Source organism: Schistocerca piceifrons, chromosome 3 (genome assembly GCF_021461385.2).
Source record: "Schistocerca piceifrons isolate TAMUIC-IGC-003096 chromosome 3, iqSchPice1.1, whole genome shotgun sequence".
In the NCBI taxonomy this organism is placed as follows: Eukaryota; Metazoa; Arthropoda; class Insecta; order Orthoptera; family Acrididae; genus Schistocerca; species Schistocerca piceifrons.
In genome coordinates this window covers 323,206,111-323,232,086 of record NC_060140.1, presented here as the reverse complement: position 1 = coordinate 323,232,086, position 25,976 = coordinate 323,206,111, and the positions used below count along the sequence as shown (strand labels likewise).

Genomic DNA, 25,976 nt, shown 5'->3' with positions numbered 1-25,976 from the left:
TAGTTCCCAACAGTTGACACAATGTCAAACATATATGAATCTTGGAAAGCCTTAAAGAACCTAGTGATGAATCAAATAAATGGTGAATCTCAAGCGATGAACAGCCTACTGCCACCAGTGTGCTGTTTCCCAATACAATCAAAAAACTCTTGCCACTTTGGGTAAATTTTCATTTGGGTGTATCTAAATTAATCAAAGAAGACAATCACTTCATAAAAATGTATATTTCTACAAATACATCACTGAAAAATTGGAACTGCATACATGGTGATGTGATGGTCGATACTTCTTGCACTCTTCATAGCCAATGCTCAATATACCATCTTTTTATAATTCTACACAACGGTATAACTGTTTATTTTTCCACTAGACCACTATTGCCAAGTTTATACTGAAGAATGTATTATTTAAAAAACAAACTTCTAAGGACAAAAATTCCTGATATTAACATTCTAAAATTTGTGAAAAATAGGAGACATGTGACTGAAGAAAGAGGGGCTAACAAGTCATGAAATAAAATATTAGTTGAAAAATTCATACAAAAAATCCACTAGGTGACTGTGGAACTGATGTGTCTTGTATTTAATGACATGAGTAGTTATTAAATGTAACATTCAGATATTTACAATTTCAATGTTCTGTTATATAATTTTCAGTGAGTGCATACTTTACTGAGCAATGGAAGAAAATAATGTAACCTTCAACTTTTTTACTGTATTGGTTGATTGTCAAACATCAAAGAGCAATTCATATGAAACACATTGAAATATCAAATTATTATCCTTACTTGTGACTAACACAAAAGACAGGACATAAAAACTAAAGAACAGAGCAAAAATAGAGCAAAGTTCCATATCTACACGTGCAGAATATTGTTGATGTGTATCAGCTGAAAAATATACTAGACATCATTTTTTTAATTCAATGTAACGAATATCAATATGTTTGTAGGTGTATTATGATTATCACATTTGTGCTCAATAGTTTTAATTAAATTCATTGTAGGCTGGAGGTCAGTACAATGTGGTAAGATGACTCCAAGAAGGTGTCAACTTTGCAACTAATACATCACATAACACACAGAATGAAAAATTGGTTTAGTTTCCCTCCTAGTCTTTTATACTACAAATATATAAAAGGAAGAGTAACACTGTAAGCAGCACAAAAAAGAACAATTGCCGTAGGACCACTGCACAATACACAGAAATTAAATGCTGCTGCAGACTCTTATCTTATAAACTCTCTAGTTATAACAAAAGAAATTCACAAGAAAAGCATATGAGATGATTTACAGTAGATAAGCTCACACACAGCAAAGCAGAGCAAAACAGAATTTTAAACAGAGAGAGAGAGAGAGAGAGAGAGAGAGAGAGAGAGAGAGAGAGAGAGAGAGAGAGAGAGAGATATTCTGTAAAAAATACAAGAAATACAGTGTGATTTCACTCATTAATATCATATATCAGTCTTTTCTTCCACAGTTGCTTTATATCCAAAAAAATTATATGCAAACTGACCTAAGATGCTTATATTGTTACTAGGTGCTGAGTGGTATCAAAAGAATTGGAAAAGTATATAAATTTAATCACAAGACTAAATGTTTTTGTTGAAAATACAGCCACTACACTACTGTGCACTCTCTTTATAGTATACATTAAGTTATGCATTAGCCAGCATTAAATTAGACAATGGTGGCCATTAAACAACGTACACAATGAGAACAGCTGGCCAAGGGCCCTGCTTTTATTTATTTAGTTGTTTTTTAATTCAGCTTGTTTCAAGGACAAGTAAATGCACACAGGATCAAAGAAACTACAAACTTCAAAGTTGTATTTAAGATATGTAAGCTATTAAACCTATACAGAAGTCCTGATATGGCACAATCACAGACATCTGTAATAATCCACAAATTTTCCTCATTCTTCAATTTCTGCTAAGAGGACATACATCAATTACCAAACAAATTAAACTCACATACATGTACAAATCTTTCTCCACAAAATCAAAAATCTATTGATCACAAGAATTTCACCAGTATACTTTACTGTTGCTCCTCAAACACCAGAGCGACTGGAGTCTTTCATCCCAGGAATAATCATTAATGAGCAACCTAGTTTGTACAAAATTGTCACAACAATACTGTGTTATGAATCGTTTTCTTATTATCACAGACAGAAGAGTGCATGAATTCACCCATGGCAAAAATCTAACATGACTAGTCATTAGCTCTCAAGGAGTCAACACTGTCTCTTTTTAACTACTCAAAATTTTCACAATAGTTTCTTTACTGGCAAAAAACTCAGTATCATAGTCAGACTTCAAAAGCTGATTAAGACAGCTAAAATTAAAAATTGAAACATGACACTGAACTACAATCAGTTCCTGAATTACCACCTAAACACATTCATATTAATGGCAGATCTATGGCTTAAGAATACTGAACCCTGGAACATACAAAATCTCAGAACACTAAAACGTGATTCATTTCAGTCACATCTGAAATTTTTCTTTTTGCTTAAAATTGAAAACACAGTAAAAAAAGTTCTGTTATTTCTTACTCTTAAGAAATCACTTTAACAGGTATCAGAGGTATTCATAGGAAATAAAAGAACCTTGGTTTCACAAGGCCTTCCACATATGCTTTTCAACCATTTACAGGTAACTGTAAGTATATGTTTTGAACTCCAAACTGACATCTTGTATCACCTTTGATGAATCTCCACTTCCTCAATGAGTATTTTTGATTTCACGTTTTGTAGGTTTTAATGTTTCACTGTCAGATGCTTTTTCTGTTATGGGCTCATCTGAAGAAACCTGCTCTTCCACATAATGAGTAATTCCATATGGGCGTAGATGATAAATAAGGTATTCAAGCACATACATGTGATTAGGTGAAACGTAGTGAAAGGAGACTGCACTGTCAGAACAGCACTCCAGGCCCTGTAAAACAAGACATGAAAGCACCAGCAAAAATTAAAATAACAATGTAATGCATATGTAAAGTGTATTACTGTCATGGTGACAATGTACTTTATTTATGAACATTCAATGTACTCCTTTTATCAAATTTTTGTAAAACACTGCACATAAGCAATTTTCTCATTGTTCTTAGCATTTTACTAAATATTAATATAAAAACAGGATTTCCAGATGAGCTGTGCATGTGGGAACACACACACACACACACACACACACACACACACACAAACAAAAGAGGGGAGTGAGGAGGAAGAGGAGGATAGTAGCCATACTAGCCACAGTGTGCTCTATGATAAGGAATTCAAGTTTGAAAGCTGAATTACATTGTTCAGAGATCTAGCTTATGTGTCTACCAATCTCTCAACACATCCTCTGCCTTTTTTTTTTTTTTTTTGCGAATTTTAAACATCAATAGTTTGAGTAATTATATACATATAATGTGTTTCGAATCTTAAAGAAATGAAATAATATCATTGAAATTTACCTCTTTTGATTCATAATAAATATAGTTCCAGTACCAGAAGTTCTTGTCAGTGTGTCCAGGAATAAGATGATGTTCTGGAACAAATGGAAAGAACCTGCCTCGACCAAGAGAATCTCGTGAATCAGCAGCCTTAACCCCCACAGCTTCTAGACATTTACCTGTAAATTAAATAACTCTCAATCCTCACACACATTAAACATGACACAGTAACAACAGAAAAGAAAGTCAGCATAATGCATAGTCAAACCAATTACTCTGGCTGCTATCTGTGTTAAACAATGACCACTTCAAAGCCAACATTAACTACTGTGTATCTATACATATGACTAAACTGAAGTGCCCCTTTCCGTTTTTCTCTCAGTAAATAAAGGCCAGTCTCGAGAACTACTGTAGGGATTTTTATATAGCTTTCATTAATAGACAGTTTGACTGACAAGTCATCCAGCTGTAGATAGTGTTACTGTGCAAAGCCAGGGCATGTCACTTTTGAATATACTATTTTTCCTAACCACTGACAATTTGATCCCTCTTTTTCTCTTCACTGTCACCCTGTTTAAAAGATTCTTGCCTCATTTTGACAATGAGCATTGTATAGAACCTTACCTTACAAAATTAAATGTACTGTACATTAATGAAAAGCATGTACCTACTATCAAAACTTAAATAGAAAATACAGTAAATTACATGTAAATGACACAGAATTGAAATTTTTCAACAGAATTTTTCTTCATTGTGAGAAACATTTTTACATGCCTTGTGAGATGATGATGATGATGTTTGGTTTGTGGGGTGCTCAACTCAGCGGTCATCAGCACCCGGCCTTGTGAGATATTACACTGTCTTAATGAATCACTATAATACTAGATGCAGTGCCACAAATCAACCAAATTAAAGATATTGCAAAACTCACCTCCCACATAAATAGAAGATGTTGCTAACCTGACTGCTGTGGGTTTAAGTGGTAAATGGCCTTCCCCACAACCATTCAATTTTTTTTAACTTACTAGCAAAGGCCCAATAAAGATTAGCCTATACAAGACTAATGGTTGATGGTAGATGCATAAGCTCGATCTTTAGAGTGACGTACTTCAGTGTGCTATGTTTGATCTTATTAGGCACTCTTGAATTCATATGTTCGTCACTTTGTCAGATAGGTTTGTTATGGTCCCGTGTTTCATGCAGACTTGGGAGTCTTTATTAGCACTGAGATTCTGAGTTCAGTTATTGACAGCCACTAGGTGCCTAAGGATGGACTTAAAAATTCCAAAACTGACTGCATGTGAGCTAGTAAATTTTCAGGACATCCCTGTATGGACAAGCAAATCAAATGAGTAGAAGTTAAGAGGTGATGTTACCAGAAAATATTCCACGCACTGTCTGGTTAATTTTTTGCACCATAGTATGGTGACATCTGCTTACATGCACTTTAGTTACAGATAGAGCACTTCTACTGCTCCTTAAATCCTTTTGGCTGGCTCCTAACCTATAGCGGATTCAGTGGAACTGTATATGGAGTTCCAAGACTTCTGATCGCAGTTTCTTCCCATATCATTCTGTATCTATATCTACATGAATACTCTACAAGATATTGTACAGCACATGCCTTTGCATCTATGCACCAAATACAAAAAGTGTTTTTTGATATTGGTCTGAACAAGCTAAGGAGTGACATTCCCAATCTCAACAAGAATCAAACAACTAGTCACTGGAAACGTATATTAGTTGCACAGTAAATAGGGCCTATAATGAGATTCACCAAATACTTAGCTTACTGATGTGTCGCCCACAACTGGGATAGGAATGGGTGGAAAAGTTTCTAATACAGATGTAGAACTAGTGTTTCAACTGTGATTAAGCGCATGCAGAATAATATGGCCAGTAGATGCGGTATTGGCTGTGCAAGTGTGAGGAGAGTGGTAGTGGTGAGAGCTGCAAGGGGGGTGGGGGGTAATGCTGAGTGCTACGAGACATTGTTTTCCCGCTTCCAACACTGACAGGTGCACATCTTGCCATCTTTCTCAAATAATTTTACAGAAACTACTGGGTATTTTTGATTGATATTTTTATTTTTGATTTTAAAGGGTGCATACGTGGACAAGGAAAAAATATCCTGGATTTTTCCCAGAATTCCCGGTTAAAAATGCACTTTCTCCTGGGTGAAAAAACACTTTTTCCGTGTTAAGTGACAGTATATTTTCCCTTATCAATCCATTGAATGGTTATGGTTTTATACATGGGCGAAGAATTTCCCGGCACTTTAGAAAACGAAACTCAGAGAAAAAGACACATCTTGGAAATATCTTTGATGTGCAGCAACCTGCACGCTGTGTATTTTCGTATTACAAAAATATATATTGGAATTCCACCAAACACCACATGTTACTTTATGAATCATTGAAATCGCGTTTGTGATGTGCTTTTGTTAGTCAGTCATAGCTCATTACACGAGATCTCGCCAGCTGATGACAGCGGATATTCAGAGCATACAACACGTGATGCAGTCAGCCAACAGCACCGTCAATGTGAAGTAGCACGAACACACAAACAGGGAAAGTTAATAGTTTAAATTAATATACATAGTGTTGCTACGAGAAAAGCAAAGCTTCCACACATGATATTGGTCTCAAGCTGCAAGAGACGCTAAGGTTTCACATATAATTTTGATCTTTTTTGTGCATGTTACACTTCAAGATATATCACACAAATGTGCCAGTAAAATTTTTAGTGATGACATAAATGTCTGACCTTCAGGGCTCGAAATTCTCCTAAATGGCTCGTCATCAAAGAGTTGATTTTTAAATGAGAGTCAAATGCTCTGAGATACATGGTACATTCTTGCACATAGTTCAACTTATGTAAAAGGATATTTACTTAGATAGTAACGCTTTTCAGATCACTATTCGCAATATTTTCCTGCAACCTGTTAGAAATAGGTTCGTTTCAGTAGTTGCCAGAGAGCACAGATAACAGGCGACGTGCAGTTTTCATGACGAAGGAAGACGGTATGTACGTACGTGTAAAACATTATGTCATAAAAGATACAAGATATCAGACGATACTCCAAAAGCTTTGGAATTTCGTGAACCATATTAAAACGTGCACATTTAAAGTGCATACTGCATATTCGTATGTCCAGATTCCCAATGAAGTAGACCTTGACCTGATATTAAGCTTTTCAGTGTGGTTTTCGGGATGCAAATTTTCTTGGAGCACCAGTACTGTATTATAATATGTTTGGTTCTTTATTATGATATAATGCCACACGTGCCAGAAAATGAAAACGTGCACTTGAAATGCAGTGAACAGTTGAAACTAGCCAGTACTGTGGAATTAAACATATTGTTTTAAATACATTCACCGCCTCTGCGAAAAAGGTTAATAAAAGTCAAATTTCTTTAGCAAACAAACAAAAATAACTTCATTGTTCTGAAGGCCATTAATGCTTGACTGTCAGAAAGGTAGAAATAAAATAAAATCTGAAACTGATGACATATTTTAGCCTTCCATAATTATGTGAATGTATTTTAATTCACTTGACAGCTCCTGGCCACAGATTTCCGTTTTGTTTCATTTGACGTAAGAGTAAACAAGGGGAAACCAAAATCACTAAATGTAAACACAGGTCACGTGGAGACTACCCACTATAACTGCTCTGCGGATCAGCCCCCGGATCTACGATATTTGCAAACTGGGTCAATACTTAAAAAAAATTCGAATTTTCAAAAATATGTTCACCTTTTAGCGCACATCTTTCTGAAAAGTCTGAAACATATTTGTTCGAGGAAATGTAAGACATATTATTTGGTCTTAAGTATGCCAAAGTTCAGTGCCACGCCTCTTCATAAAGCATTCTTCTACCGCACGTCACTGTATTTCGCTTGTGGAATCGAAAAATGTATATTTTGTAATAGAAGCCATCAAACTATATTCAGGACAGTGGAAATTGAAATTTCTCTCTAATCCTGCTACAGCTTTACATGGCATTCTTTCCTTTCTGTGAAAGAATCTATTCCTAATCAAAGTTCGTCAAACGCGTTGCTACATGAAAAATTAAAATGTCGTTATCTAACACTGAAAAGGGGTTCAATGTGGCACCCATCAGTGCCCAGAAGAGTCTGAAAGTGTAGGATTGCATTCTGCACAGCAGAATGAAACATGCCCGTAGGTATGCTGGCTTTCTCTATTGATATGCTGTGCTTTATATCAACACATGGATGAACGTTCCGCTTGTAAACCTTGTCCTTCGGGTGGCCCCACAACCAGAAATCACAGGAAGTGAAATCAGGTGATCATGCTGGCCAGCATTTAGAAACAATCGGCTGATAATTCAATCATATCCAAATGTGTTTCGGAGAAGCAGGTAAACTCCACGAGCAATGTGCGGTGGGGCCCCATCTTCCATGAAAGCTGTTGAGCTCAATGTGTCTCTCTTCTGTAGGGAGGGTACGACATGCTAGCAAAGTATAACACAGTAACAGTGGCCAGTCACATGGCTCATCTTTGTTCCTTGAGTGCCAACCTGTTCAAAAAAGTATGGACCAATGATGAACGTAGCCGTGAAACCACACCATATGGTGATGCATTCACCATACAGAGGAACTTCATGCACACTGACTGGAGGTGAAGACCCCCACACTTGGCAATTCTGTGGGTTCACTTCACCTGTCAGAGGAAAATGAGCTTCATCTGTCCTTAGGATGGTCCAGGGTCAGCCCATGCCAGCTTCAATCCTTGCGAGAAACTGGAGAGCAAAATCCGCATGTTGCTGTATGTCCTGTGGTGCACGTTGCTGTACGATATGGATCTTGTACGGATGCCATTTGAGAATGGTTTGAAACACCTTCTGTACAGTGGACCACAGGATGTTCAACTGTCGTAACACAGCACACGTACTGCCTGACGATCAGGAATTGCACACAGCTTTGTCTGCCATAGCAACAGTGATTTCATCAATTACCTGTGGTGCAACTGGTTATCGGCCTCTTCCCAGAGCGACACCCAGTTCTCCAGTTAACTCAAAACTTCTTCAGCACACTCGGCACAAAAGGTGGACGAAGAGGACTCTTCCATATCCATTCAGATGGCGATATTCTCGAAATACAGCTGCAGGATTAATATTGTTTTGATAATAGAGCTTTACCAATAATGCCCTGCTCCTTTTGTCCAAGCCCCTGTTGACATGTCAACAAATGCACTGCAACTGGTCAGGTGTGCGAGACTATGAATCACGATGACTGATCACAGCACCTGGTGGCCATAGTTGGAACTGTGGTGGTGCTGTGATGCACAGAAATCATGCACCCCATACTCTGGACATTAATGCTATCAAGTTTGGTACTCATACAGTAATTAGTTCTGTGTTATAATATGTTAAACACCCAGTACATCTACTGCGTGAGACATGAGGTATGAAATATGTATGTTGGCCAACAATTGGCACACTGCATTGAGTGTTAAATGCTGTTTTCTGTTCCTATTTGCGACTTCTAGTTGTGACTAAAATCACAGCCAGATACAGTAAAGCTGTTATGGTGAAAACTTCTCAGTGACTGAGATTTGCAACGGTACATGATATCTTGCACAGCCCTACGATCTACACAGTGCAGAAAGTGTATTTGTTCAATGATGTATCAAACTAATCTTTGTGGCCTGCACACACAGAAAGATTATAATTCAGCAAAAACAATTTCAGTACACTGAAAGGCTGGTTGGATCAATTTTTTAAAATGTCGTAATCTGTCATTTAAAAATGTATGTGGAGAAAATGAGGTTGAGGATGTTGAAAGTGAAGTATTGGAAGAACATTACATTGCCACAACTGATACAGGGTTATGAGCCCTGAGAAATTTCCATCGTTGATGAAACTGGCATCCTTCATAATTTACTTCTTGCACAGACATAATTTGTTAAGGAAGGAAAATGGCATGGAGGAAGAAAAAAGTAAAGAAATGATGATGATTTATTTTGTGTGTACAGCAACGGATGTGACAAGTTGCATCAATTAACACTAGAAAATTTAAAACTCCCACATGTTTCAAAAGATAGGAACACTACCTTATACTAATGACTACAAGAGCAGTGCCTGTATGATGTCAGAAATCTTCCCCCAAAACTAACCGAGGTTAGACCAAAGTCTACAAAGAAGCCATGGATTACCCAAGGAATAGATATATCTTGTAAAACAAAAAGAAAACTGTATCTGTCAGTCCATAACAGTCCTGATGTGGACCAGTCATTTATCACTGGAATATTTCCTGAATGGTCGAAATATTCTGAAGTTAAGCCACTACTTAAGAAGGCAGATGAAAAAGTAGTGTCAAATTTCCATCCAATTTCACTTTTTCCAGCATTCTCAAAAATTTTAGAAAAGGTAATGTACACTCGGCTTTATAACCATCTTATCACAAACAACATACTGTCAAAGTTGCAGTTTGGTTTTCTAAAGGGTTCCGATATTGAGAAGGCTATCTACACTTACAGTGAAAATGTACTTAATTCATTAGACAAAAAATTGCAGGCAACAGGCATACTCTGTGATCTGTCAAAGGCATTTGACTGTAAATCACAATATCCTTTTAAGAAAATTAGAATATTATGGTGTAACAGGAAATGCTGCAAAATGGCTCTAATCTGATATCTCTGGCAGGAAACAAAGGGTGTTATCAGGAAAGAGACATGTATTAAGCTATCAGACATCATCCAACTGAGTACTAATTCCATGTGGGGTCCCACAAGGTTCCATCTTAAGGCCCTTACTTTTTATTGTTTATATCAATGACCTTATATCAGTAACGTTACCAGGTGTCAAATTTTTATGTTTGCCAATGATACAAACATTGCAATCAATAGCAAATGAAGTGTAGTCTTGCGTACTGTGTATGGAACCAGGGACCTAGAAACGACAGAGAGGTTTTGTCCCCACCATAACCCTTAGTGGTTCACAACCCCACAACAGGCTACAGCAGTCCACTCACCCCACCACCGCCCCACACTGAACCCAGGTTACTGTGCAGTTCGGCACCCAGTGGACCCTCCCCCCCCCCCCCCCTCCCCCCCAGGAATGTCTCATACCAGACGAGTGTAACCCCAAATGTTTGCATGGTAGAGTAATTATGGTGTATGCATATGTGGAGACTGATTGTGCAGCAATCATCGACATAGTGTAACTGAGGCACAATAAGGGGAACCAGCCTGCATTAACTGAGGCAGATGAAAAACCATCTTAAAAAACATCCACAGGCTGGCCGGCACACTGAACCTCAACTCTAATTCGCTAGGCAGATTCGTGGCGGGGACCAGCACACCTTCCCATTCGGGAAGCAGTGCGTTAGACCCCACGGCTAACCGGGCAGGCAAGTGTAGTTTTAGAAAGATTGGCTCATAAAATATTTGTAGACATTAATCACTGGTTTCTAGCCAATTCTTTGTCGCTAGACTTTGAAGAAACACATTAAATGCAGTTCAGAACTTGTAAGGGGTGCCCCACGAATATACGTCTAACATATGGTGACAAGCAGATAGAAGAAATCGACACTGTTAAATTCTTGGGATTACAGCTTGATAATAAATTCAACTGGGAGGAGCACACCACAGAACTGCTGAAGATTCTAAACAAATCTCTACTTGCAATGCGAATTCTGTCAGACATAGGGAATATAAAAATGAGAACAATGACATAGTACACTTAATTTCACTCTATAATGTCATATGGGTTTTGGGGTAAATCATCAAGCCAAGCTAAAGAGCTATATGCAGTGTGATCTCAAGAACAACCATTTAGGAAACTAGGGATATTAACTATTGCTTTCCAATGTATTTATTCCTTAATGAAATTTGTCATAAAAAATATATCACTTTTTCAAACCAACAGCTCAGTTCATGAATCAATACTAGAAATAAGAATAATCTTCACAAGGATTTAAAGTCACTTACTCTTGTACAAAAAGGTGTGCATTATTCAAGAACACATATTTCCAATCACTTGCCAGCAGCCATAAAAAGCTTAACAACCAATGAAATTCAGTTTATGGCCAACACCTTCCACCCCACTGATGAATATCTCAGTAGAACCAACTTTTTATTTGTGTGTGTGTGTGTGTGTGTGTGTGTGTGTGTGTGTGTGAGAGAGAGAGAGAGAGAGAGAGAGAGAGAGAGAGAGAGAGAGAGAGAGAGAGAGAGAAGTACAATCTAACTTCTGCACCATTTCAGTGCAGTAATGTAGTTCTATTATATGTTTATTACCTTATAAATAAAAAAGCATTTTTTTATATTTTAAATTCAGTTCATCAATGCGATCTTAGTAAATGGGTGTTGTAAAATGAGCCTTTCATGTAGTGATCATTTGAAATAAAAAAAAGGACAATCATTCCACTTGAGACCTGCGGAAGGTACATTAGCTTATTTGTTTTAGTTGTAAATGTTTGTCATGTATTATTGTTTTTTCTGAGATGTTCTACATCCTGGAGGGCCTCCTCACTATGGATCAATTGAAATGAAAGTAAATATAATCTAATCTAAGAGATCTACCAGGAGCTTAGATGCCAAGATGAGTGCAGTGGGGAAGAAAGTTGTACATATTATTGACTAATGCCCCATAAATCACAAGAAAACATCGTTTCTGAGGAATGTAAATGTTGGGTTCCTTCCCCTGAACTGCACGAGCCATCTGAAGACTTTGGACTTGAGCATAATGCACTCTGTTAAGGCCACAGAGTGTTGGTTGTGCAGAAATCAATTTCATTCCTTTAGAGAAAGTAAGCAACAATGTTCAGCAATCTATAGGCTATTACTATACTACCAGTAATTCTATAACACAACAAACTGTGTTAAATAGTTTCACAAAGGTTGTCTGTGGTACATCGGCTGCTGGAGGAGGAGGAGGAGGAGGAGGAGCAGGAGGAGGAGCAGGAGGAGGAGGAGCAGGAGGAGGAGGGAGGAGGGGGGAGGGGGGATGGGGGAAGGGGGGGTGTATTGCCCCTTGTTTCACTGCTGCTGTGCAAGGAACTGAATCTGTAAGGAATTTCTTTTCTTCATTTGAAGCAGATTAATCAATTCTACCTGTAACACGTAATCAAAAAGTTTCTGTTTGGGGATATTGCTGCAGTTATATGCAACACAGTGCAACTATGATTTGAGTATATAGGCAGAGACATGTAGGTGAGGGATTAGTGTGACATCCATGTCCTTCCGACTTGCATGCAGCAAATGCAGAAATATGAATCATAGCAACATTATTACCAAAGGCGTCCAAACAGGATCAACATGCTGTTATTTTTTTCTTGGCTGCTGAAGGGCAAACAGCAGTAGACATCCACTGGAAAGTGAAGAATGTGTATGGGCCCACATGTCTGTCAAAAAACACCACTGTGGAATGATGTGCTAAGTTCCGTGCTGGTCATGATTCAGCACAAGACACCGGTTGATCTGAGAGGCCAATTTCATTGATTATGGACAATTGGAAGACACTTGAGTACTGGCCCTATAGTCAAGAACTCTCCTCAAGCAATTATCATGCCTTCGGTCCTATGAAGAAGACCTTGGAGGGTTGATGATACCTGTCAGACGAGCATTTGCAGCAGGAAGTTATTGACTTCTCCATGCAGCAAAACAGATATCTTCAACCTCGTCTGTTGGTGGGATGATTGCCTCAATGCTCATGGCAGTTTTGCCAAATTGGGACCCAATTCTGAACTGTTCGGTCTTCAAACAGAAAGTTTTTAACACTTCTTATAATATATGTCAAGTGGAGCAACAACTTCTTACGCTACAATATGCTGAAAGGATAAAACAAAAACCTATTCTAGATTAAAAAAGATAGCGGATGTGTTTTGTGTGTTATATATGCACTGTAGTTAAATTTGTAGCATGGGATATTGAAATTCTGTAACTAAATAGCACTTATGTTGCCTAAACATATATGGATTATGGTTCTAGGTCATTCGTTCCATGTACTTGGGCAAACCCTATGTTTAAGGAAAACCTCTGTTTAAGGAAAAAATATTTCAGTCTCCAGATATTCATTAAAAAGGGGATCTATTGCAGCTTCATTCTGAACCCTGGACAATGAGGTGAAGTGTATATGAAAATGTTGTTGTGTCTGTTCATTGCGACCTTGGAATACTGTTCAGTTGAAACTAATTTTTACTGCCAGCAACAATAAATATTAAGGATTAAATGTATTAGGAAGTGAAGTAAGAAGTCCAAGATTCTTAAAAAGCTTCTGCAAGATGTACAGTTGCGTACTTCACACACTACCCTTACTGCAAACTTGTGTGATTTTTTTTTAAAGCCCTTTATTTAATTTAGGTGCACTATCCCAGAAGATCATTCTGTATGACAACAAGGAGTGAAAACATCATATTTACATAAATCTAATATGTGCACTTCTTTTTTACCATAATTAGCATTCAATTAAGAGTCGAGGGACATGAAAGGGAAGCAGTCATTGGGAAGGGAGTGAGACAGGGTTGTAGCCTCTCCCCGATGTTATTCAATCTGTATATTGAGCAAGCAGTAAAGGAAACAAATGAAAAATTTGGAGTAGGAATTAAAATCCATGGAGAAGAAATAAAAACTTTGAGGTTCACTGATGACATTGTAATTCTGTCAGAGACAGCAAAGGACCTGGAAGAGCAGCTGAATGGAATGGACAGTGTCTTGAAACGAGGATATAAGATGAACATCAACAAAAGCAAAATGAGGATAATGGAATGTAGTCAAATTAAATAGAGTGATGCTGCGGGAATTAGATTAGGAATGAGACACTTAAAGTAGTAAAGGAGTTTTGCTATTTGGGGAGCAAAATAACTGATGATGGTCGAAGTAGAGAGGATATAAAATGTGTACTGGCAATGGCAAGGAAAGCGTTTCTGAAGAAGAGAAATTTGTTAACATCGAGCATATATTTAAGTGTCAGGAAGTTGTTTCTGAAAGTATTTGTATGGAGTGTTGCCATGTATGGAAGTGAAATGTGGACGATAAATAGTTTAGACAAGATGAGAATAGAAGCTTTTGAAATGTGGTGCTACAGAAGAATGCTGAAGATTAGAGGGGTAGAACACATAACTAATGAGGAGGTATTGAATAGAATCAGAGAGAAGAAAAATTTGTGGCACAACTTGACTAGAAGAAGGGATCAGTTGGTAGGGCATATTCTGAGGCATCAAGGGATCACCAATTTAGTATTGTAGGGCAGCATGGAGGGTAAAAATCGTAGAGGGAGACCAAGAGATGAATACACTAAACAGATTCAGAAGGATGTTGGTTGCAGTAGGTACTGGGAGATGAAGAAGCTTGCACAGGATAGAGTAGCATGGAGAGCTGCATAAAACCAGTCTCAGGACTGAAGACCACAACAACAACAGTATTCAAAATTGGGGTATGCTTAAGATTCGATGGCGCACTACATTTGAGTACAAATTTGAATCCATCATTCACTGGCAACGTCATTGAAATTTAGGTTTTGTTCCTTAACTCACATTAAGTTGTTGTAATTCTCAACTTTGTTACATCATTGTTGGCCAACTACTACATAGTGTGTTTGCATTAGGCAGTCAGGAAATGAAAGGCAAGCATAAAGTAATTCTGAATGTGGGAAAATATGGTAACAGGAGGGGCAGGACATGATTTCAGTGTAGCTGAGAGTAACGGTCACTTATGAAAGAAACAGAAATTGGTGCTATTTGCAACTACCAGTACCAGAAATAAATTCACAGGCCCTCACAAAGGAAGATACCCTGACATTGAATTAAAAGTTCTCAAATTCGTCCGTGAAAGTAGGAATAATGGGCAACCTGTGACTAGTGATACTACAAGATACAAAGCAAAAGAGGCAGCTGCAGTTTTTGCTATACTAAGGTTAGCTGTGGATGGTTTGATCACTTTATGAAATAGGCTGGCTTGTCACTAAAATGCTTTACAATAGTATACAAAAGCTTTCACAAGATTTTGAGAAAAAACTCCCAGAATTTCAGTGGTGTGTCATCACACTTTGGAAAGAGAAGAATTTTTCGATGGGCCAAATAGGCAATGCTGATGAGATGCAAAATTGCTTTGATATGCCATGTAATTACACAGTTGATGAGGAGAGGACAAAGGAAGTTACCATCAGAACATGGTACCATCAAAACAGGGTATGAACAACAGCGTATAACTGTAATGCTAGCAATCACAGCAGATGGGTGCAAACTTGCCCTTTTTCAATATTCAAGCAGAAAACAAGACCCAAGACTCATAAAAATGAAAAGTTCTTCCCTGATGATGTCATTGTTTGAAAACTAGAGAAGGGATAGATGACTGAAGCTTTAATGCTTGACTGGCTCGACGTATGGGAATTCCTATCTGGTGGGCTTTCCACACTACCACCAATGCTTTGTCTTCATGCATTTCACAGTCATCTCACTGACAATATAAAAAAGACCCACAGCTTTGCCAGTAACCCTGTTATTATTCCTGGAGGAATGAATTCTGTGCACAACCCGCTGGATGCTAGTATAAAAACATAAACATTTCAAAGGTTACATTCAGGAACAGTATGAAAGCCAAACTGCGAACTGGCTCTGAAAGGGAAAATTAAGTTTCTTCACTCTACATTATTGTCCACTGGATATTGGCTGCCTTGAAAAATATCAAAGCATTAATGATCGTAAAATCATACAAGGACTGGTATGTTCTAAGTACTCTGGATGGCAGCTAAAGATTATGTGCTCTGGAATGACACCATGGATGATTGGGAATCAGGAAAAGAATCTTTTTTTTATGCAGACTCCTCTGAGGATACCAGCAATGATAACATTAGTGAATAACAATGAGTAATGCTTGTAATTTATTGAATGTTTGTTTGCATTTCATGTAGATAGTCAAGTTAGGTTCTGTTTTTTAATAATGCCTGTATCACTTAACTATGGGTCATTTAAAAATTATTGTTGTTTTGATAGTTCCTGTATCCATTCATTGTTGTGTAAAATAAATTTTGCCTACTACTGATGTGCCAACAAACTCTTTTTTTTTTGTGATTTTAAATTCCAAAATTGGAGAGCACTTTACATTCAATGGTGCATTAGATTTGCATATATACAGTATGCAAAATGAGCCAACACATTTATCTTTAGGTCAACATGATGACAGATGCCTCTAAGGAGATAACACACTGAACTGAGTTTGTTTATTAGTTTAACCATGTGTCGATTCTCTTTTAACTTGTTACCCTGGAGTGCACAAGGAATTTTAGATGCTGTGATTCGCTCAGCTGGAGTATTTTGGGCATTTCTATGATGCTCTCACACTGATCAAACATGTGCTGGATTGTGTAGCTACAATCTTTTGTATATCTTCTATTAACTCAACTTGGACTCTGAGACGTTAATTGACATAAATAAACACTAATGTTTGTATTAAACAGGTAATGGATTTGCCAAGATAGATGGCATGTGTCATGAGTAAGGTCACATTAACTCTTTTTATCCAAAACAGCATTTGAGCAGTGCTGCTGTTCAGTTTAGTCTTTACTGTCCAAATGGTTTTGGTCAAATACCATTGTCCAGCATCTGATGCACATGTCATGGATATAAGCCCTTTTCAAATTGGCTTTTTTCTCCTGATATCTAGATGTAATTTTCATAATTATCAGCATGAGCAGATTAACAGTCATCATCATCATCATTAGTTGTTAGTACACTTTACAGAAGCAGCCTACAGTGGCTTCCTTTGGATGTTGATGTAAAAGATGACTAATTTCATGTCCCTGAAAACATATCTTTATGGTGAGATTTATGGAATACCAAATGTGAATGAACGAACAATTCAGTGATCATATTCAGTAGCTGTATATCCCTCCCCACAGGTGTCCCACATACTTCACAATAATTAATTCTTAACCTTGACAAACATTCACCTCCGCACCTTGTTACTGATACTGAAGTTGGACTAGAAATGGAATCAGCTTACCTTGTTACCTAGGAAAAATAAAGGAAACTTGATTTCAAAACCCAACATTTAGGGACTTCTCTGCCAGCTGTTGTCGGTAATTCCATGTTACCTACATTAGGCTGGCACTAAATAAAATGTCTACGGTACTAACTTTTTACATTTTCATAGCAACTTTTATTCTCATTTTCCTCCTCAGTCTTGTAATATCTGACTCAAATTTCTGTGATTCGAAGCAGTTTACTATTATTTTAATGATGATGTATTTTTTTTCATACTGGAATTTCCATTACTGTACTGTTGTTTTAGTTGTAATATGTTCAAATATTGTGTAAATACTTAAGGTCCCCCACCCAAGTGATGGACTGCAACAATCCATATCACACGATTTTGTTGCAATCTGTTGGTTGCTTTGACCCCACCACACACAAGCAGTTTTCGCAGCAATTTCAATCTGTATTATGGATTCTGCTGTGTCGAGAAGTTCTGGTGTGGAAAATGAACGCCTATGTTTAATAGCAATTGTAGTTGATCTCCTTATCCCCAAGAACACTTACAAAAATAAATAAATAAAACAGGAATTTTAGTTTATTGAAATTATTTTGAAATGCTTTTCTTGGGAACTATAAGTTACTTTAGAAAATACCTCAACTCAACTGTACGAGGAAGAGTCAAATTATATGAAATGAAAAGGGACTGGAGTATAGCTGTATAATAGATTTACCTGAATATTTAAACTATGAACTTCTCACTATTTCTACTTCAACAGCACATGCTTCAAATTGAAAATAAAGGGTATATTTTGTATTATTTCTTCACTTCTCAAGAGTGTTTTGTAGTTACTGAACAACTATAAATTCAACTGTAAAGTTCTTTCTCAACATGGGCAAAGCAAAATGAAACAAAACTAATCAACCAAACTTAATTAGTAGAGAAACTACATGCAGCCAGGCATCCATATTGCCATATATTGCTGCTAAACAGCCAGGTAGCCATATTGCATGCACAAATCACATGCGATCCTTCAGATTGCCTGAGATTGCCAAGTAGTAAGCGGCTGATTTCTGCAGTTTGCCACAAATGTGAAATCTATGAAGTGATTGCATGTCCATGCCTTGAATCACTGCCAGACATTGCTCATGTGCGGTGCACTTCAGGGTCAAATGTATAAAATGTACTACTACATACCCATCTCAACATCCTCAGCTCCACCATGATCTTGACGGCATTTTTTCTTGTCTGGAAGTCCGTCCTCCACAAATAATCTCACTGCCTCTCGACTCAGAACATAACCTGCACCACCACTCATGTAACCCTGTTTTACATATGGTTTGAATCGGCAACCAAAGTACAATGGGTCAGTAGGTTTATGAGCAGACAGCATGTAGCGCAAGTTTTCTACTATCACATACCTGAAACAAAAACAACATTAGTATTACTGAATGTTACTTAATCACAAAATAAGATCAGTACAGTTATGGATATTTTTTTTAAATTTTGAAATTTCTTCAAATGAGCCCTTAAACAGTTAATGGATAAATGACAATATTTTGAAGCTTATATATAAACTTTTGTTTGTAAATAAGAATTTGGTATTTCCAATACAAACGCTAAATTTAACTGTTTTCTTATAACTTTAGCAGACATATTGAAATGAAAACTGGGAATCTGAATTGCAAAGTAGATGTGTCAAAAAAGTATCAAGCTAGAAAATGCAACACTGTCCCACATTTGTCAAGTAATGTGTATCTACTGCTGACAAAGGCCTTAATGGCCGAAAGCTATGATTGTGTGAATCTTTTTATTGTGCCTATCGCGACTCAGCATCTCTGCTATATGATGAGTAGCAACTTTCCTTCTCTCGTATTGTTACATTCCATCCTGGATTTTCCATTGTTTGATTTTCATCTGGAGGAAGGCTGCATGCAATAGCAGTTAAAATGTCAGTAATTTTCATTACATCATGACAGTGTCTCAACTCCAGAAGAATTTCATTGGAATAGAAAAGCTTCATTAGGGTTTGATGAATCAGTAACATTTTTCTCAGTAGTGACTCTCAAGGCTGAAAGTTACAGTTACTGCAATAAAATTATGTAAGAGGCTATGTTAAAATTCTTCCACACATATTAGAGAATGACGTTACAGTTTCAGAACACTGCTGTTTTGCTACTGACTTTTGCCTTCAGAAATGTAAATACTGTATATATTTACTAACATGGTATCAGTTCTTTCGGACATGTCCGAAAGAACAGATACCATCTTAGTAAATATATATATAGTTAAGGCTCACCAGCCACTTGACCATCTTCTTCTTCTGTGAAAATGCACAAACAGAGCCCGAACTCTTACGGAAATCGGCAGCGCGCCGTGAGTAATGAGTATAATGGGCGGGGGCACTACGAATGTAGTGCAGGACAATACGTTGAGAATGTGGGTTTCGCAGGAGGCATGCCAGAGATAAATCCCTGCAGTCACGCTATCCTCTGTGTCCTCGGTGGCTCAGATGGATAGAGCGTCTGCCATGCAAGCAGGAGATCCCGGGTTCGAGTCCCGGTCGGGGCACACATTTTCATCTGTCCCCGTTGACGTATATCAACACCTGTAAGCAGCTAAGGGTGTTCATTTCATTGTAATTTCATGTAAATAGTGTTCTCTCTCTCTCTCTCTCTCTCTCTCTCTCTCTCTCTCTCTCTCTCTCTCTCTCTCTCTCTCAAGTTGAGTATTTTGTCAGTATCAGCTTCCATAATATTTTCATAGTCAAACAGCAAGGAATTCAAACTTACGTGTCATCATCAGCTTTCATAAACCAGTCAGCATCATTTAGATGATGATTATACACATAACGAAATGCTTCTTTTGTTTTGGCCCATAAATGATCTCTACCCTCTTTCACTGGGAGCTTAACAGTTGGTAATGATGTATCTGTTAAAAAAAAATTAAGTTAACAACACTTAGACAGAAATACACACATACATAATGGCATTACTGGTATTTAAGCATGCCACTCATGTTATATTATTTTCTTCATTTGCATAGTACCTAGTACATGACAAAGGAATTGATGGGTGAAGAAAATATAATGGACAAACAGTAATTTAAACTGAACAGAATACATTGATATATTTAGACTGAACTGCTTTACAAAGGGTATCTAGAAGAACAGCAAACACTACTGAAATTGAATCTTTGACACAATGAGAGAACTGATGCTGTGGCTGATATACTTAATGTAAAAAGCTACGAATTTTACTTTTTAAACTGATAAAGAAAGAGATGGAGGTAATTATATAAAGGGAGGGATGGTTAGTCAAACAATCAGGAATCATTTGCACAAGTAACTCCCACTCCCCCTCCACACACACACACACACACACACACACACACACACACACACACACACACACACACACACACACACACACCTATATAAGATTTATATTCTGAATGAGTCAATGTTATATAATCACAGATAAATAACTGGGAATGGGACTCAAGAGATCCAAGGACAATCTGCAGAAATGGAACACTGCAGAAGGGAGAGATGTCTATTGGATGTGTAATGAACCTCAGAGAACAAGATATGTTGTGGACTGACAACTGAAAACAGATAATGTGGCCAAATTTTGTAATCAATCCTGTTGCTGGAAATTTGTCTTTTTTTTTCCTCTTTTTCTCTGCAGTTTATTTCTTCGCACAAGGACATGGATGATAGGACATAGATAATTTTTTTAACAGTGTTATATCTACAATCTCTTCAGTATTTTGCTCAATGGATTGTCCCTCAATTTGGAAAGACGATCTCCCACTCAATTCTCGGCTGTGTGCATTCATTTGATGCTGTATGTGTGTACAAGTTTTGTTACAGAAACATATAATGAAGGAGGAACATTTATATGCAAGTTGTGTGTGGGAGGGGGGTGGGGTGGGGGTGGGGGGGAATGCTCTTAGCCCTCTAAGTCCCAGCACTAGTATTTCAGATAGCCAACACTTACCATTGGTGCTGCTCATGAAAAGGAGTTTATTACACCGATGTCCCCAAGTTGCTTTGACATGACGTGCCTTCAGATTATGATTCTTTGGTGAAGTCATCACCCAGCAGAGCACTCTGACTTTCTGCGCCAATTTACGGGCTACTTTGTCCTCATCTGTTAAAAGGGAAGAATGAATTGCTTAATTAGTACGTATATGAAAGAGAGCCGGTAAGCAATAAAACAATATTCATAGTAATTTTCAGGAGCCAACATTCAAAAAATGGATTTTACTATGTACAACAACAGAAGGTATAAATGGCTTATTAGACATTTTCACAGTGAAAATGATGATTTCTCTTTGTGAACCATGGAATGAACGTTGTGTATATAAATTTGAAACAGTTATTGTGAAAGACTCACCAGTCCAATTTTACACTAATTGAGGTTTCAATACTTTTGCATTTTCCATCTGTAGCCACATGTATCTGTGATGAAACATCTAGAGTTTTTATTTTTAAAGCCAAGAAACTCATTGTCAAAATATTTGGTTGATATGGCAATGTTATGAGTCCAAATCAAACAATGGGAAGTCTAGTTGTAATATCAACAATTTAATGGAAAGGAAAGACTGCTACTGCCCATAAAGGTGGCACATTGAGTTGCAGACAGGCACAACAAAATGAGTCTTACACATTGAGCGTTTGGCCAAAGCCTTCTTCAGAAATACAACACACACACATACACACACACACCAAAAAAAGTTTTGCATCACCCTGGTTCCCAAAACTAGTGAAAATAAACATTGACTGTGGATATTGTATCACAGGCACAATCCCTTTGACTGTTCAGAGATGTCACTAAACCCATCCAAATATGTAAAAAAAACCATGCTTGAACAGTGCCTATTAGACGGCGGGGGTCCGACAGCCGATCAGTTCCACCAGGAAGGAGGTACACGGCTCGTGTTGTCTGTAGTTCAACATGCCCAGACAGTCAATACCAAGGTTTGATCACCACCGCATTGTTACTTTGTGTCAGGAAGGGCTCTCAACAAGGGAAGTGTCCAGGCACCTCGGAGTGAATGAAAGCAATGTTGTTCAGACATGGAGGAGATAGAGAGAGACAGGAATTGTTGATGACATGCCTCGCTCAGGCCACCCAAGGGCTACTACTGCAGTGGATGATCGCAACCTATGGATTATGGCTTGGAGGAACCCTGACAGCAACACCACCATGTTGAATAATGCATTTCATGCAGCCACAGTACATCATGTTATGACACAAACTGTTTGCAACAGGCTGTATGATGTGCAACTTCACTCCTGACGTTCACGTCGAGGTCAATCTTTGCAGCCATGACACCATGTAGAGTAGTACAGATGGGCCCAACAACATGCCAAATGGATTGCTCAGGATTGGCATCAAATTCTCTTCTCCGATGAGTGTCACATATGCCTTCAACCAGACAATTGTCAGAGACATGTTTGGAGGCAGCCCAGTCAGGCTGAATGCGTCAGACACACTGTCTAGTGTTTGCAGCAAGGTGGAAGTTCCCTGCTGTTTTGGGGTGGCATTATGTAGGGCCGACGTCTGCCCTGGTGGTCATGGAAGGGGCCATAACGGCTGTACGATACGTGAATGCCATCCTCCGACCGATAGCGCAACCATACTGGCAGCATATTGACGAGGTATTTGTCTTCATGGACAATAATTCGCATCCCCACTGTGCACATTTTGTGAATAACTTCTTTCAGGATAATGACATTGCTTGACTAGAGTGACCAGCATGTTCCCCAGACATGAACCCTATCGAACATGCCTGGGATAGATTGAAAAGGGCTGTTTATGGACGATGTGACCCACCAACCACTCTGAGGGATCTATGCCGAATCGGTGTTGAGGAGTGGGACAATCTGGACCAACAGTGCCTTGACGAACTTGTGGATACTATGCCACGACGAATACAGGCATGCATCAATGCAAGAGGGCGTGCTACTGGGTATTAGAGTTACCGGTGTGTACAGCACTCTGGACCACCACCTCTGAAGGTCTCGCTGTATGGTGATACAACATGCAATGTGTGGTTTTCATGAACAATAAACAGAGCACAAATGATGTTTACGATGATCTCTATTCCAATTTTCTGTACCGGTTCCGAAACTCTCACAACCGAGGTGATGCAAAACTTTTTTTATGTTTGTACTACTCCTGAAGAGGTTGGGCCATCAGTGAAAGCACCCCTGTCATATAATAGATCTGCTGCAATCACTGCTCAGCATTTCATATTGGTATGGCTACCAACAAGCTGTCCACCAAAATGAATGGCCACTGCCAAACTGTAGCCAGGCTCAAAATGGACCACTCTGTGACTCAACATTCAGCTTAACATAACATGCTTGATTCCAATGGCTGCTTCACAACCTAGACCATATGGATCCTCCCCTCCACCACCAGCTTTCCTGAAGTGCACATATGGGTGTTACCAAACATTCTCCTCTTCCAAAATCATCCCAGCCTCAACCTACGGTAACCTATTGCCCGCATATGCTCTGCTCCACCCAACAGTTTCTGAATCCCTTTCCTACAACCTCTTCCCAATTCACGTCCCCTCATCCTCATTGTTCATCACTCTCTACCAGCACATCCACCAGTCTTTTCACTTTCTCTGCTCCTCTTCTTTTCTGCTCCTCGTCATTCTGTATCTGATGCAACATTTCCGCACAGAACTCCCCAGAAGCAACCTTATCTGCATCACTAACGCGACATGCCATTGTTAATCTGTATGGTTTCAAGTGTGAATGTCTCCACGTTTCTCGTCAAACAGTTTTTTGTGGAAGGCCAGTCTAGTAAGATGCATGTTGTGTTGATTTTTGTGGACTGTGGGCAAAGTTCTCCCTGTCCTGTCGAACATAATCAACAACACGTGGGTGAAATGGTTATTTACAGTGTCACAGTGAACAGCCCATCTCAATAAAGTTCTTCTGCCAAGAGTAGATGGTAAGTCTGCTAGAAGATTCTCCAGCACACTCAGTGGGAAATTTACACTGAACAACTGTTGCAGAGTTCATTTCATGAAACTAAAACACACAGCAAGTACACTCCACACCAGTGAAATTAGCCATTTCAACTGTGCACTACACTGGCACTTGTTTGCTACAAAATTACACATCTACCAATTCTGTAAGCTATATCAAATTTGTATATCATTCCAAAGCTGTGAAGTCCTTTTTGACTCACCCTGACCCTGTATAATAATACATTAAGCTTATGAACAAAACACAGTGCCCAGTTCTTGAGGAAAAGATAACCACAAGTCTGACCCATCTACAAAGAGGGTAGTTGAAGTGATTCACAAAACTACTGTCCCATATTCTTGACATCGATTTGTTGTAGAATCTTATATTCTGAGCTCAAACATAATGAGGTATGTTGAACAGAATTACCTACTCAATGTTAACCAGCATGAATTCCAAAAACAGTTATCAGGTAAAACTCAAATAGCACTTTCTCACTTGATGTACTGAAAGCTTTGGATCAAAGCAGTCAGGTAGATGCAGCATTTCTTGATTTCTGAAAAACACTTAACTAAGTACCACACCTAGGATTATTGTCAAGACGGACGTATGGGGTATCAAGTGAGATTTAAGGCTGGAGTGACGACTTTTGGGTAGAGAGGACGCAGCATATTATCTTGGCTGCAGAGTCATCATCAGATGTACAAATAACTTCTTGTGTGCCCCATGGAAGTATGTTGGGACCCTTGGTGCTCATGTTGTATATCGACAACCTTGCAGACAATACTGATAGTAACCTCAGACTTTTTTTGCAGATGACGCAGTTATCTATGATGAAGTACTGCCTAAAAAAAGTTGCATAAATATTCAGTCATATCTTGGTAAGATTTCAGATTAGTGCAAAGATTGGCAACTTGCTTTAAATGTTCAGAAACATAAAATTGTGTACTTCAAAAACTGAAAGAATGTAGTGCCCTACAACTATAATATCAACAAGTCACTGTTGGAACCAGTCAACTCATACAAATACCTGGGTGTAACACTTTGTAGAGATAGGAAATGGAATGATCACGTAACACAGTTGTGGGTAAAGCAAGTGGCAGACTTCGGTTTATTGGTAGAATACTGGGGAAGTGCAATTAATCTACAAAGGAGGTTGTTCACAAATCACTCATGCGACCAATTCTAGAATATTGCTCAAGTGTGTGAGACCCAAGCCAAATAAGACAGGGGACACTGAACATATACAGAGAAGGGCAGAATGAATGGTCACAGGTTTGTTTGATCTGTGGGACAGTGTCACAGAGATACTGAAGGAATTTAATTGGAAGACTCTTGAAGATAGACGTAAACTATCCTGAGAAAGACTATTAACCAAGTTTCAAGAACCGGCTTTAAATTATGACTCTAGGAATATACAACAACCCCTACGTATTGCACGCATACGGATCATGAGGATAAGATTAGAATAATTACTGCATGCACAGAGGCATCCAAACAATCCTCCTTTCCATGTTCCATATGTGACTGGAATGGGAAGAAACTCTAATAAGTGGTACAATGGGGTGTACCCTCTGCCATGCACCTCACAGTGGTTTGCAGAGTATG

General features: G+C 38.3%; 1 protein-coding gene and 1 non-coding gene across 4 annotated transcripts in view; one reads left to right on the top strand and one right to left on the bottom strand.

Annotated features, from left to right (window-relative positions):
• Nucleotides 1-1,116: 1,116 nt before the first annotated feature.
• The window catches only part of LOC124787894 (glycoprotein-N-acetylgalactosamine 3-beta-galactosyltransferase 1-like), a 343,470-nt gene continuing 318,610 nt past the window's right edge, over nucleotides 1,117-25,976 (bottom strand). For all 3 annotated transcript variants that reach the window (XM_047254866.1, XM_047254865.1, XM_047254867.1), the window contains exons 5-9: nucleotides 21,376-21,528; nucleotides 20,167-20,305; nucleotides 18,572-18,795; nucleotides 3,461-3,618; nucleotides 1,117-2,937 (exon numbers count right to left, since the gene is read on the bottom strand). In XM_047254866.1, the coding sequence (XP_047110822.1) occupies nucleotides 2,725-2,937; nucleotides 3,461-3,618; nucleotides 18,572-18,795; nucleotides 20,167-20,305; nucleotides 21,376-21,528 (887 nt within the window). In that variant the 3' untranslated portion in view covers nucleotides 1,117-2,724. The remainder of the gene's footprint in view (nucleotides 2,938-3,460; nucleotides 3,619-18,571; nucleotides 18,796-20,166; nucleotides 20,306-21,375; nucleotides 21,529-25,976) is intronic.
• Nucleotides 19,872-19,945, top strand: Trnaa-ugc. The gene has a single exon. It is a non-coding gene; the product is annotated as a tRNA-Ala (tRNA).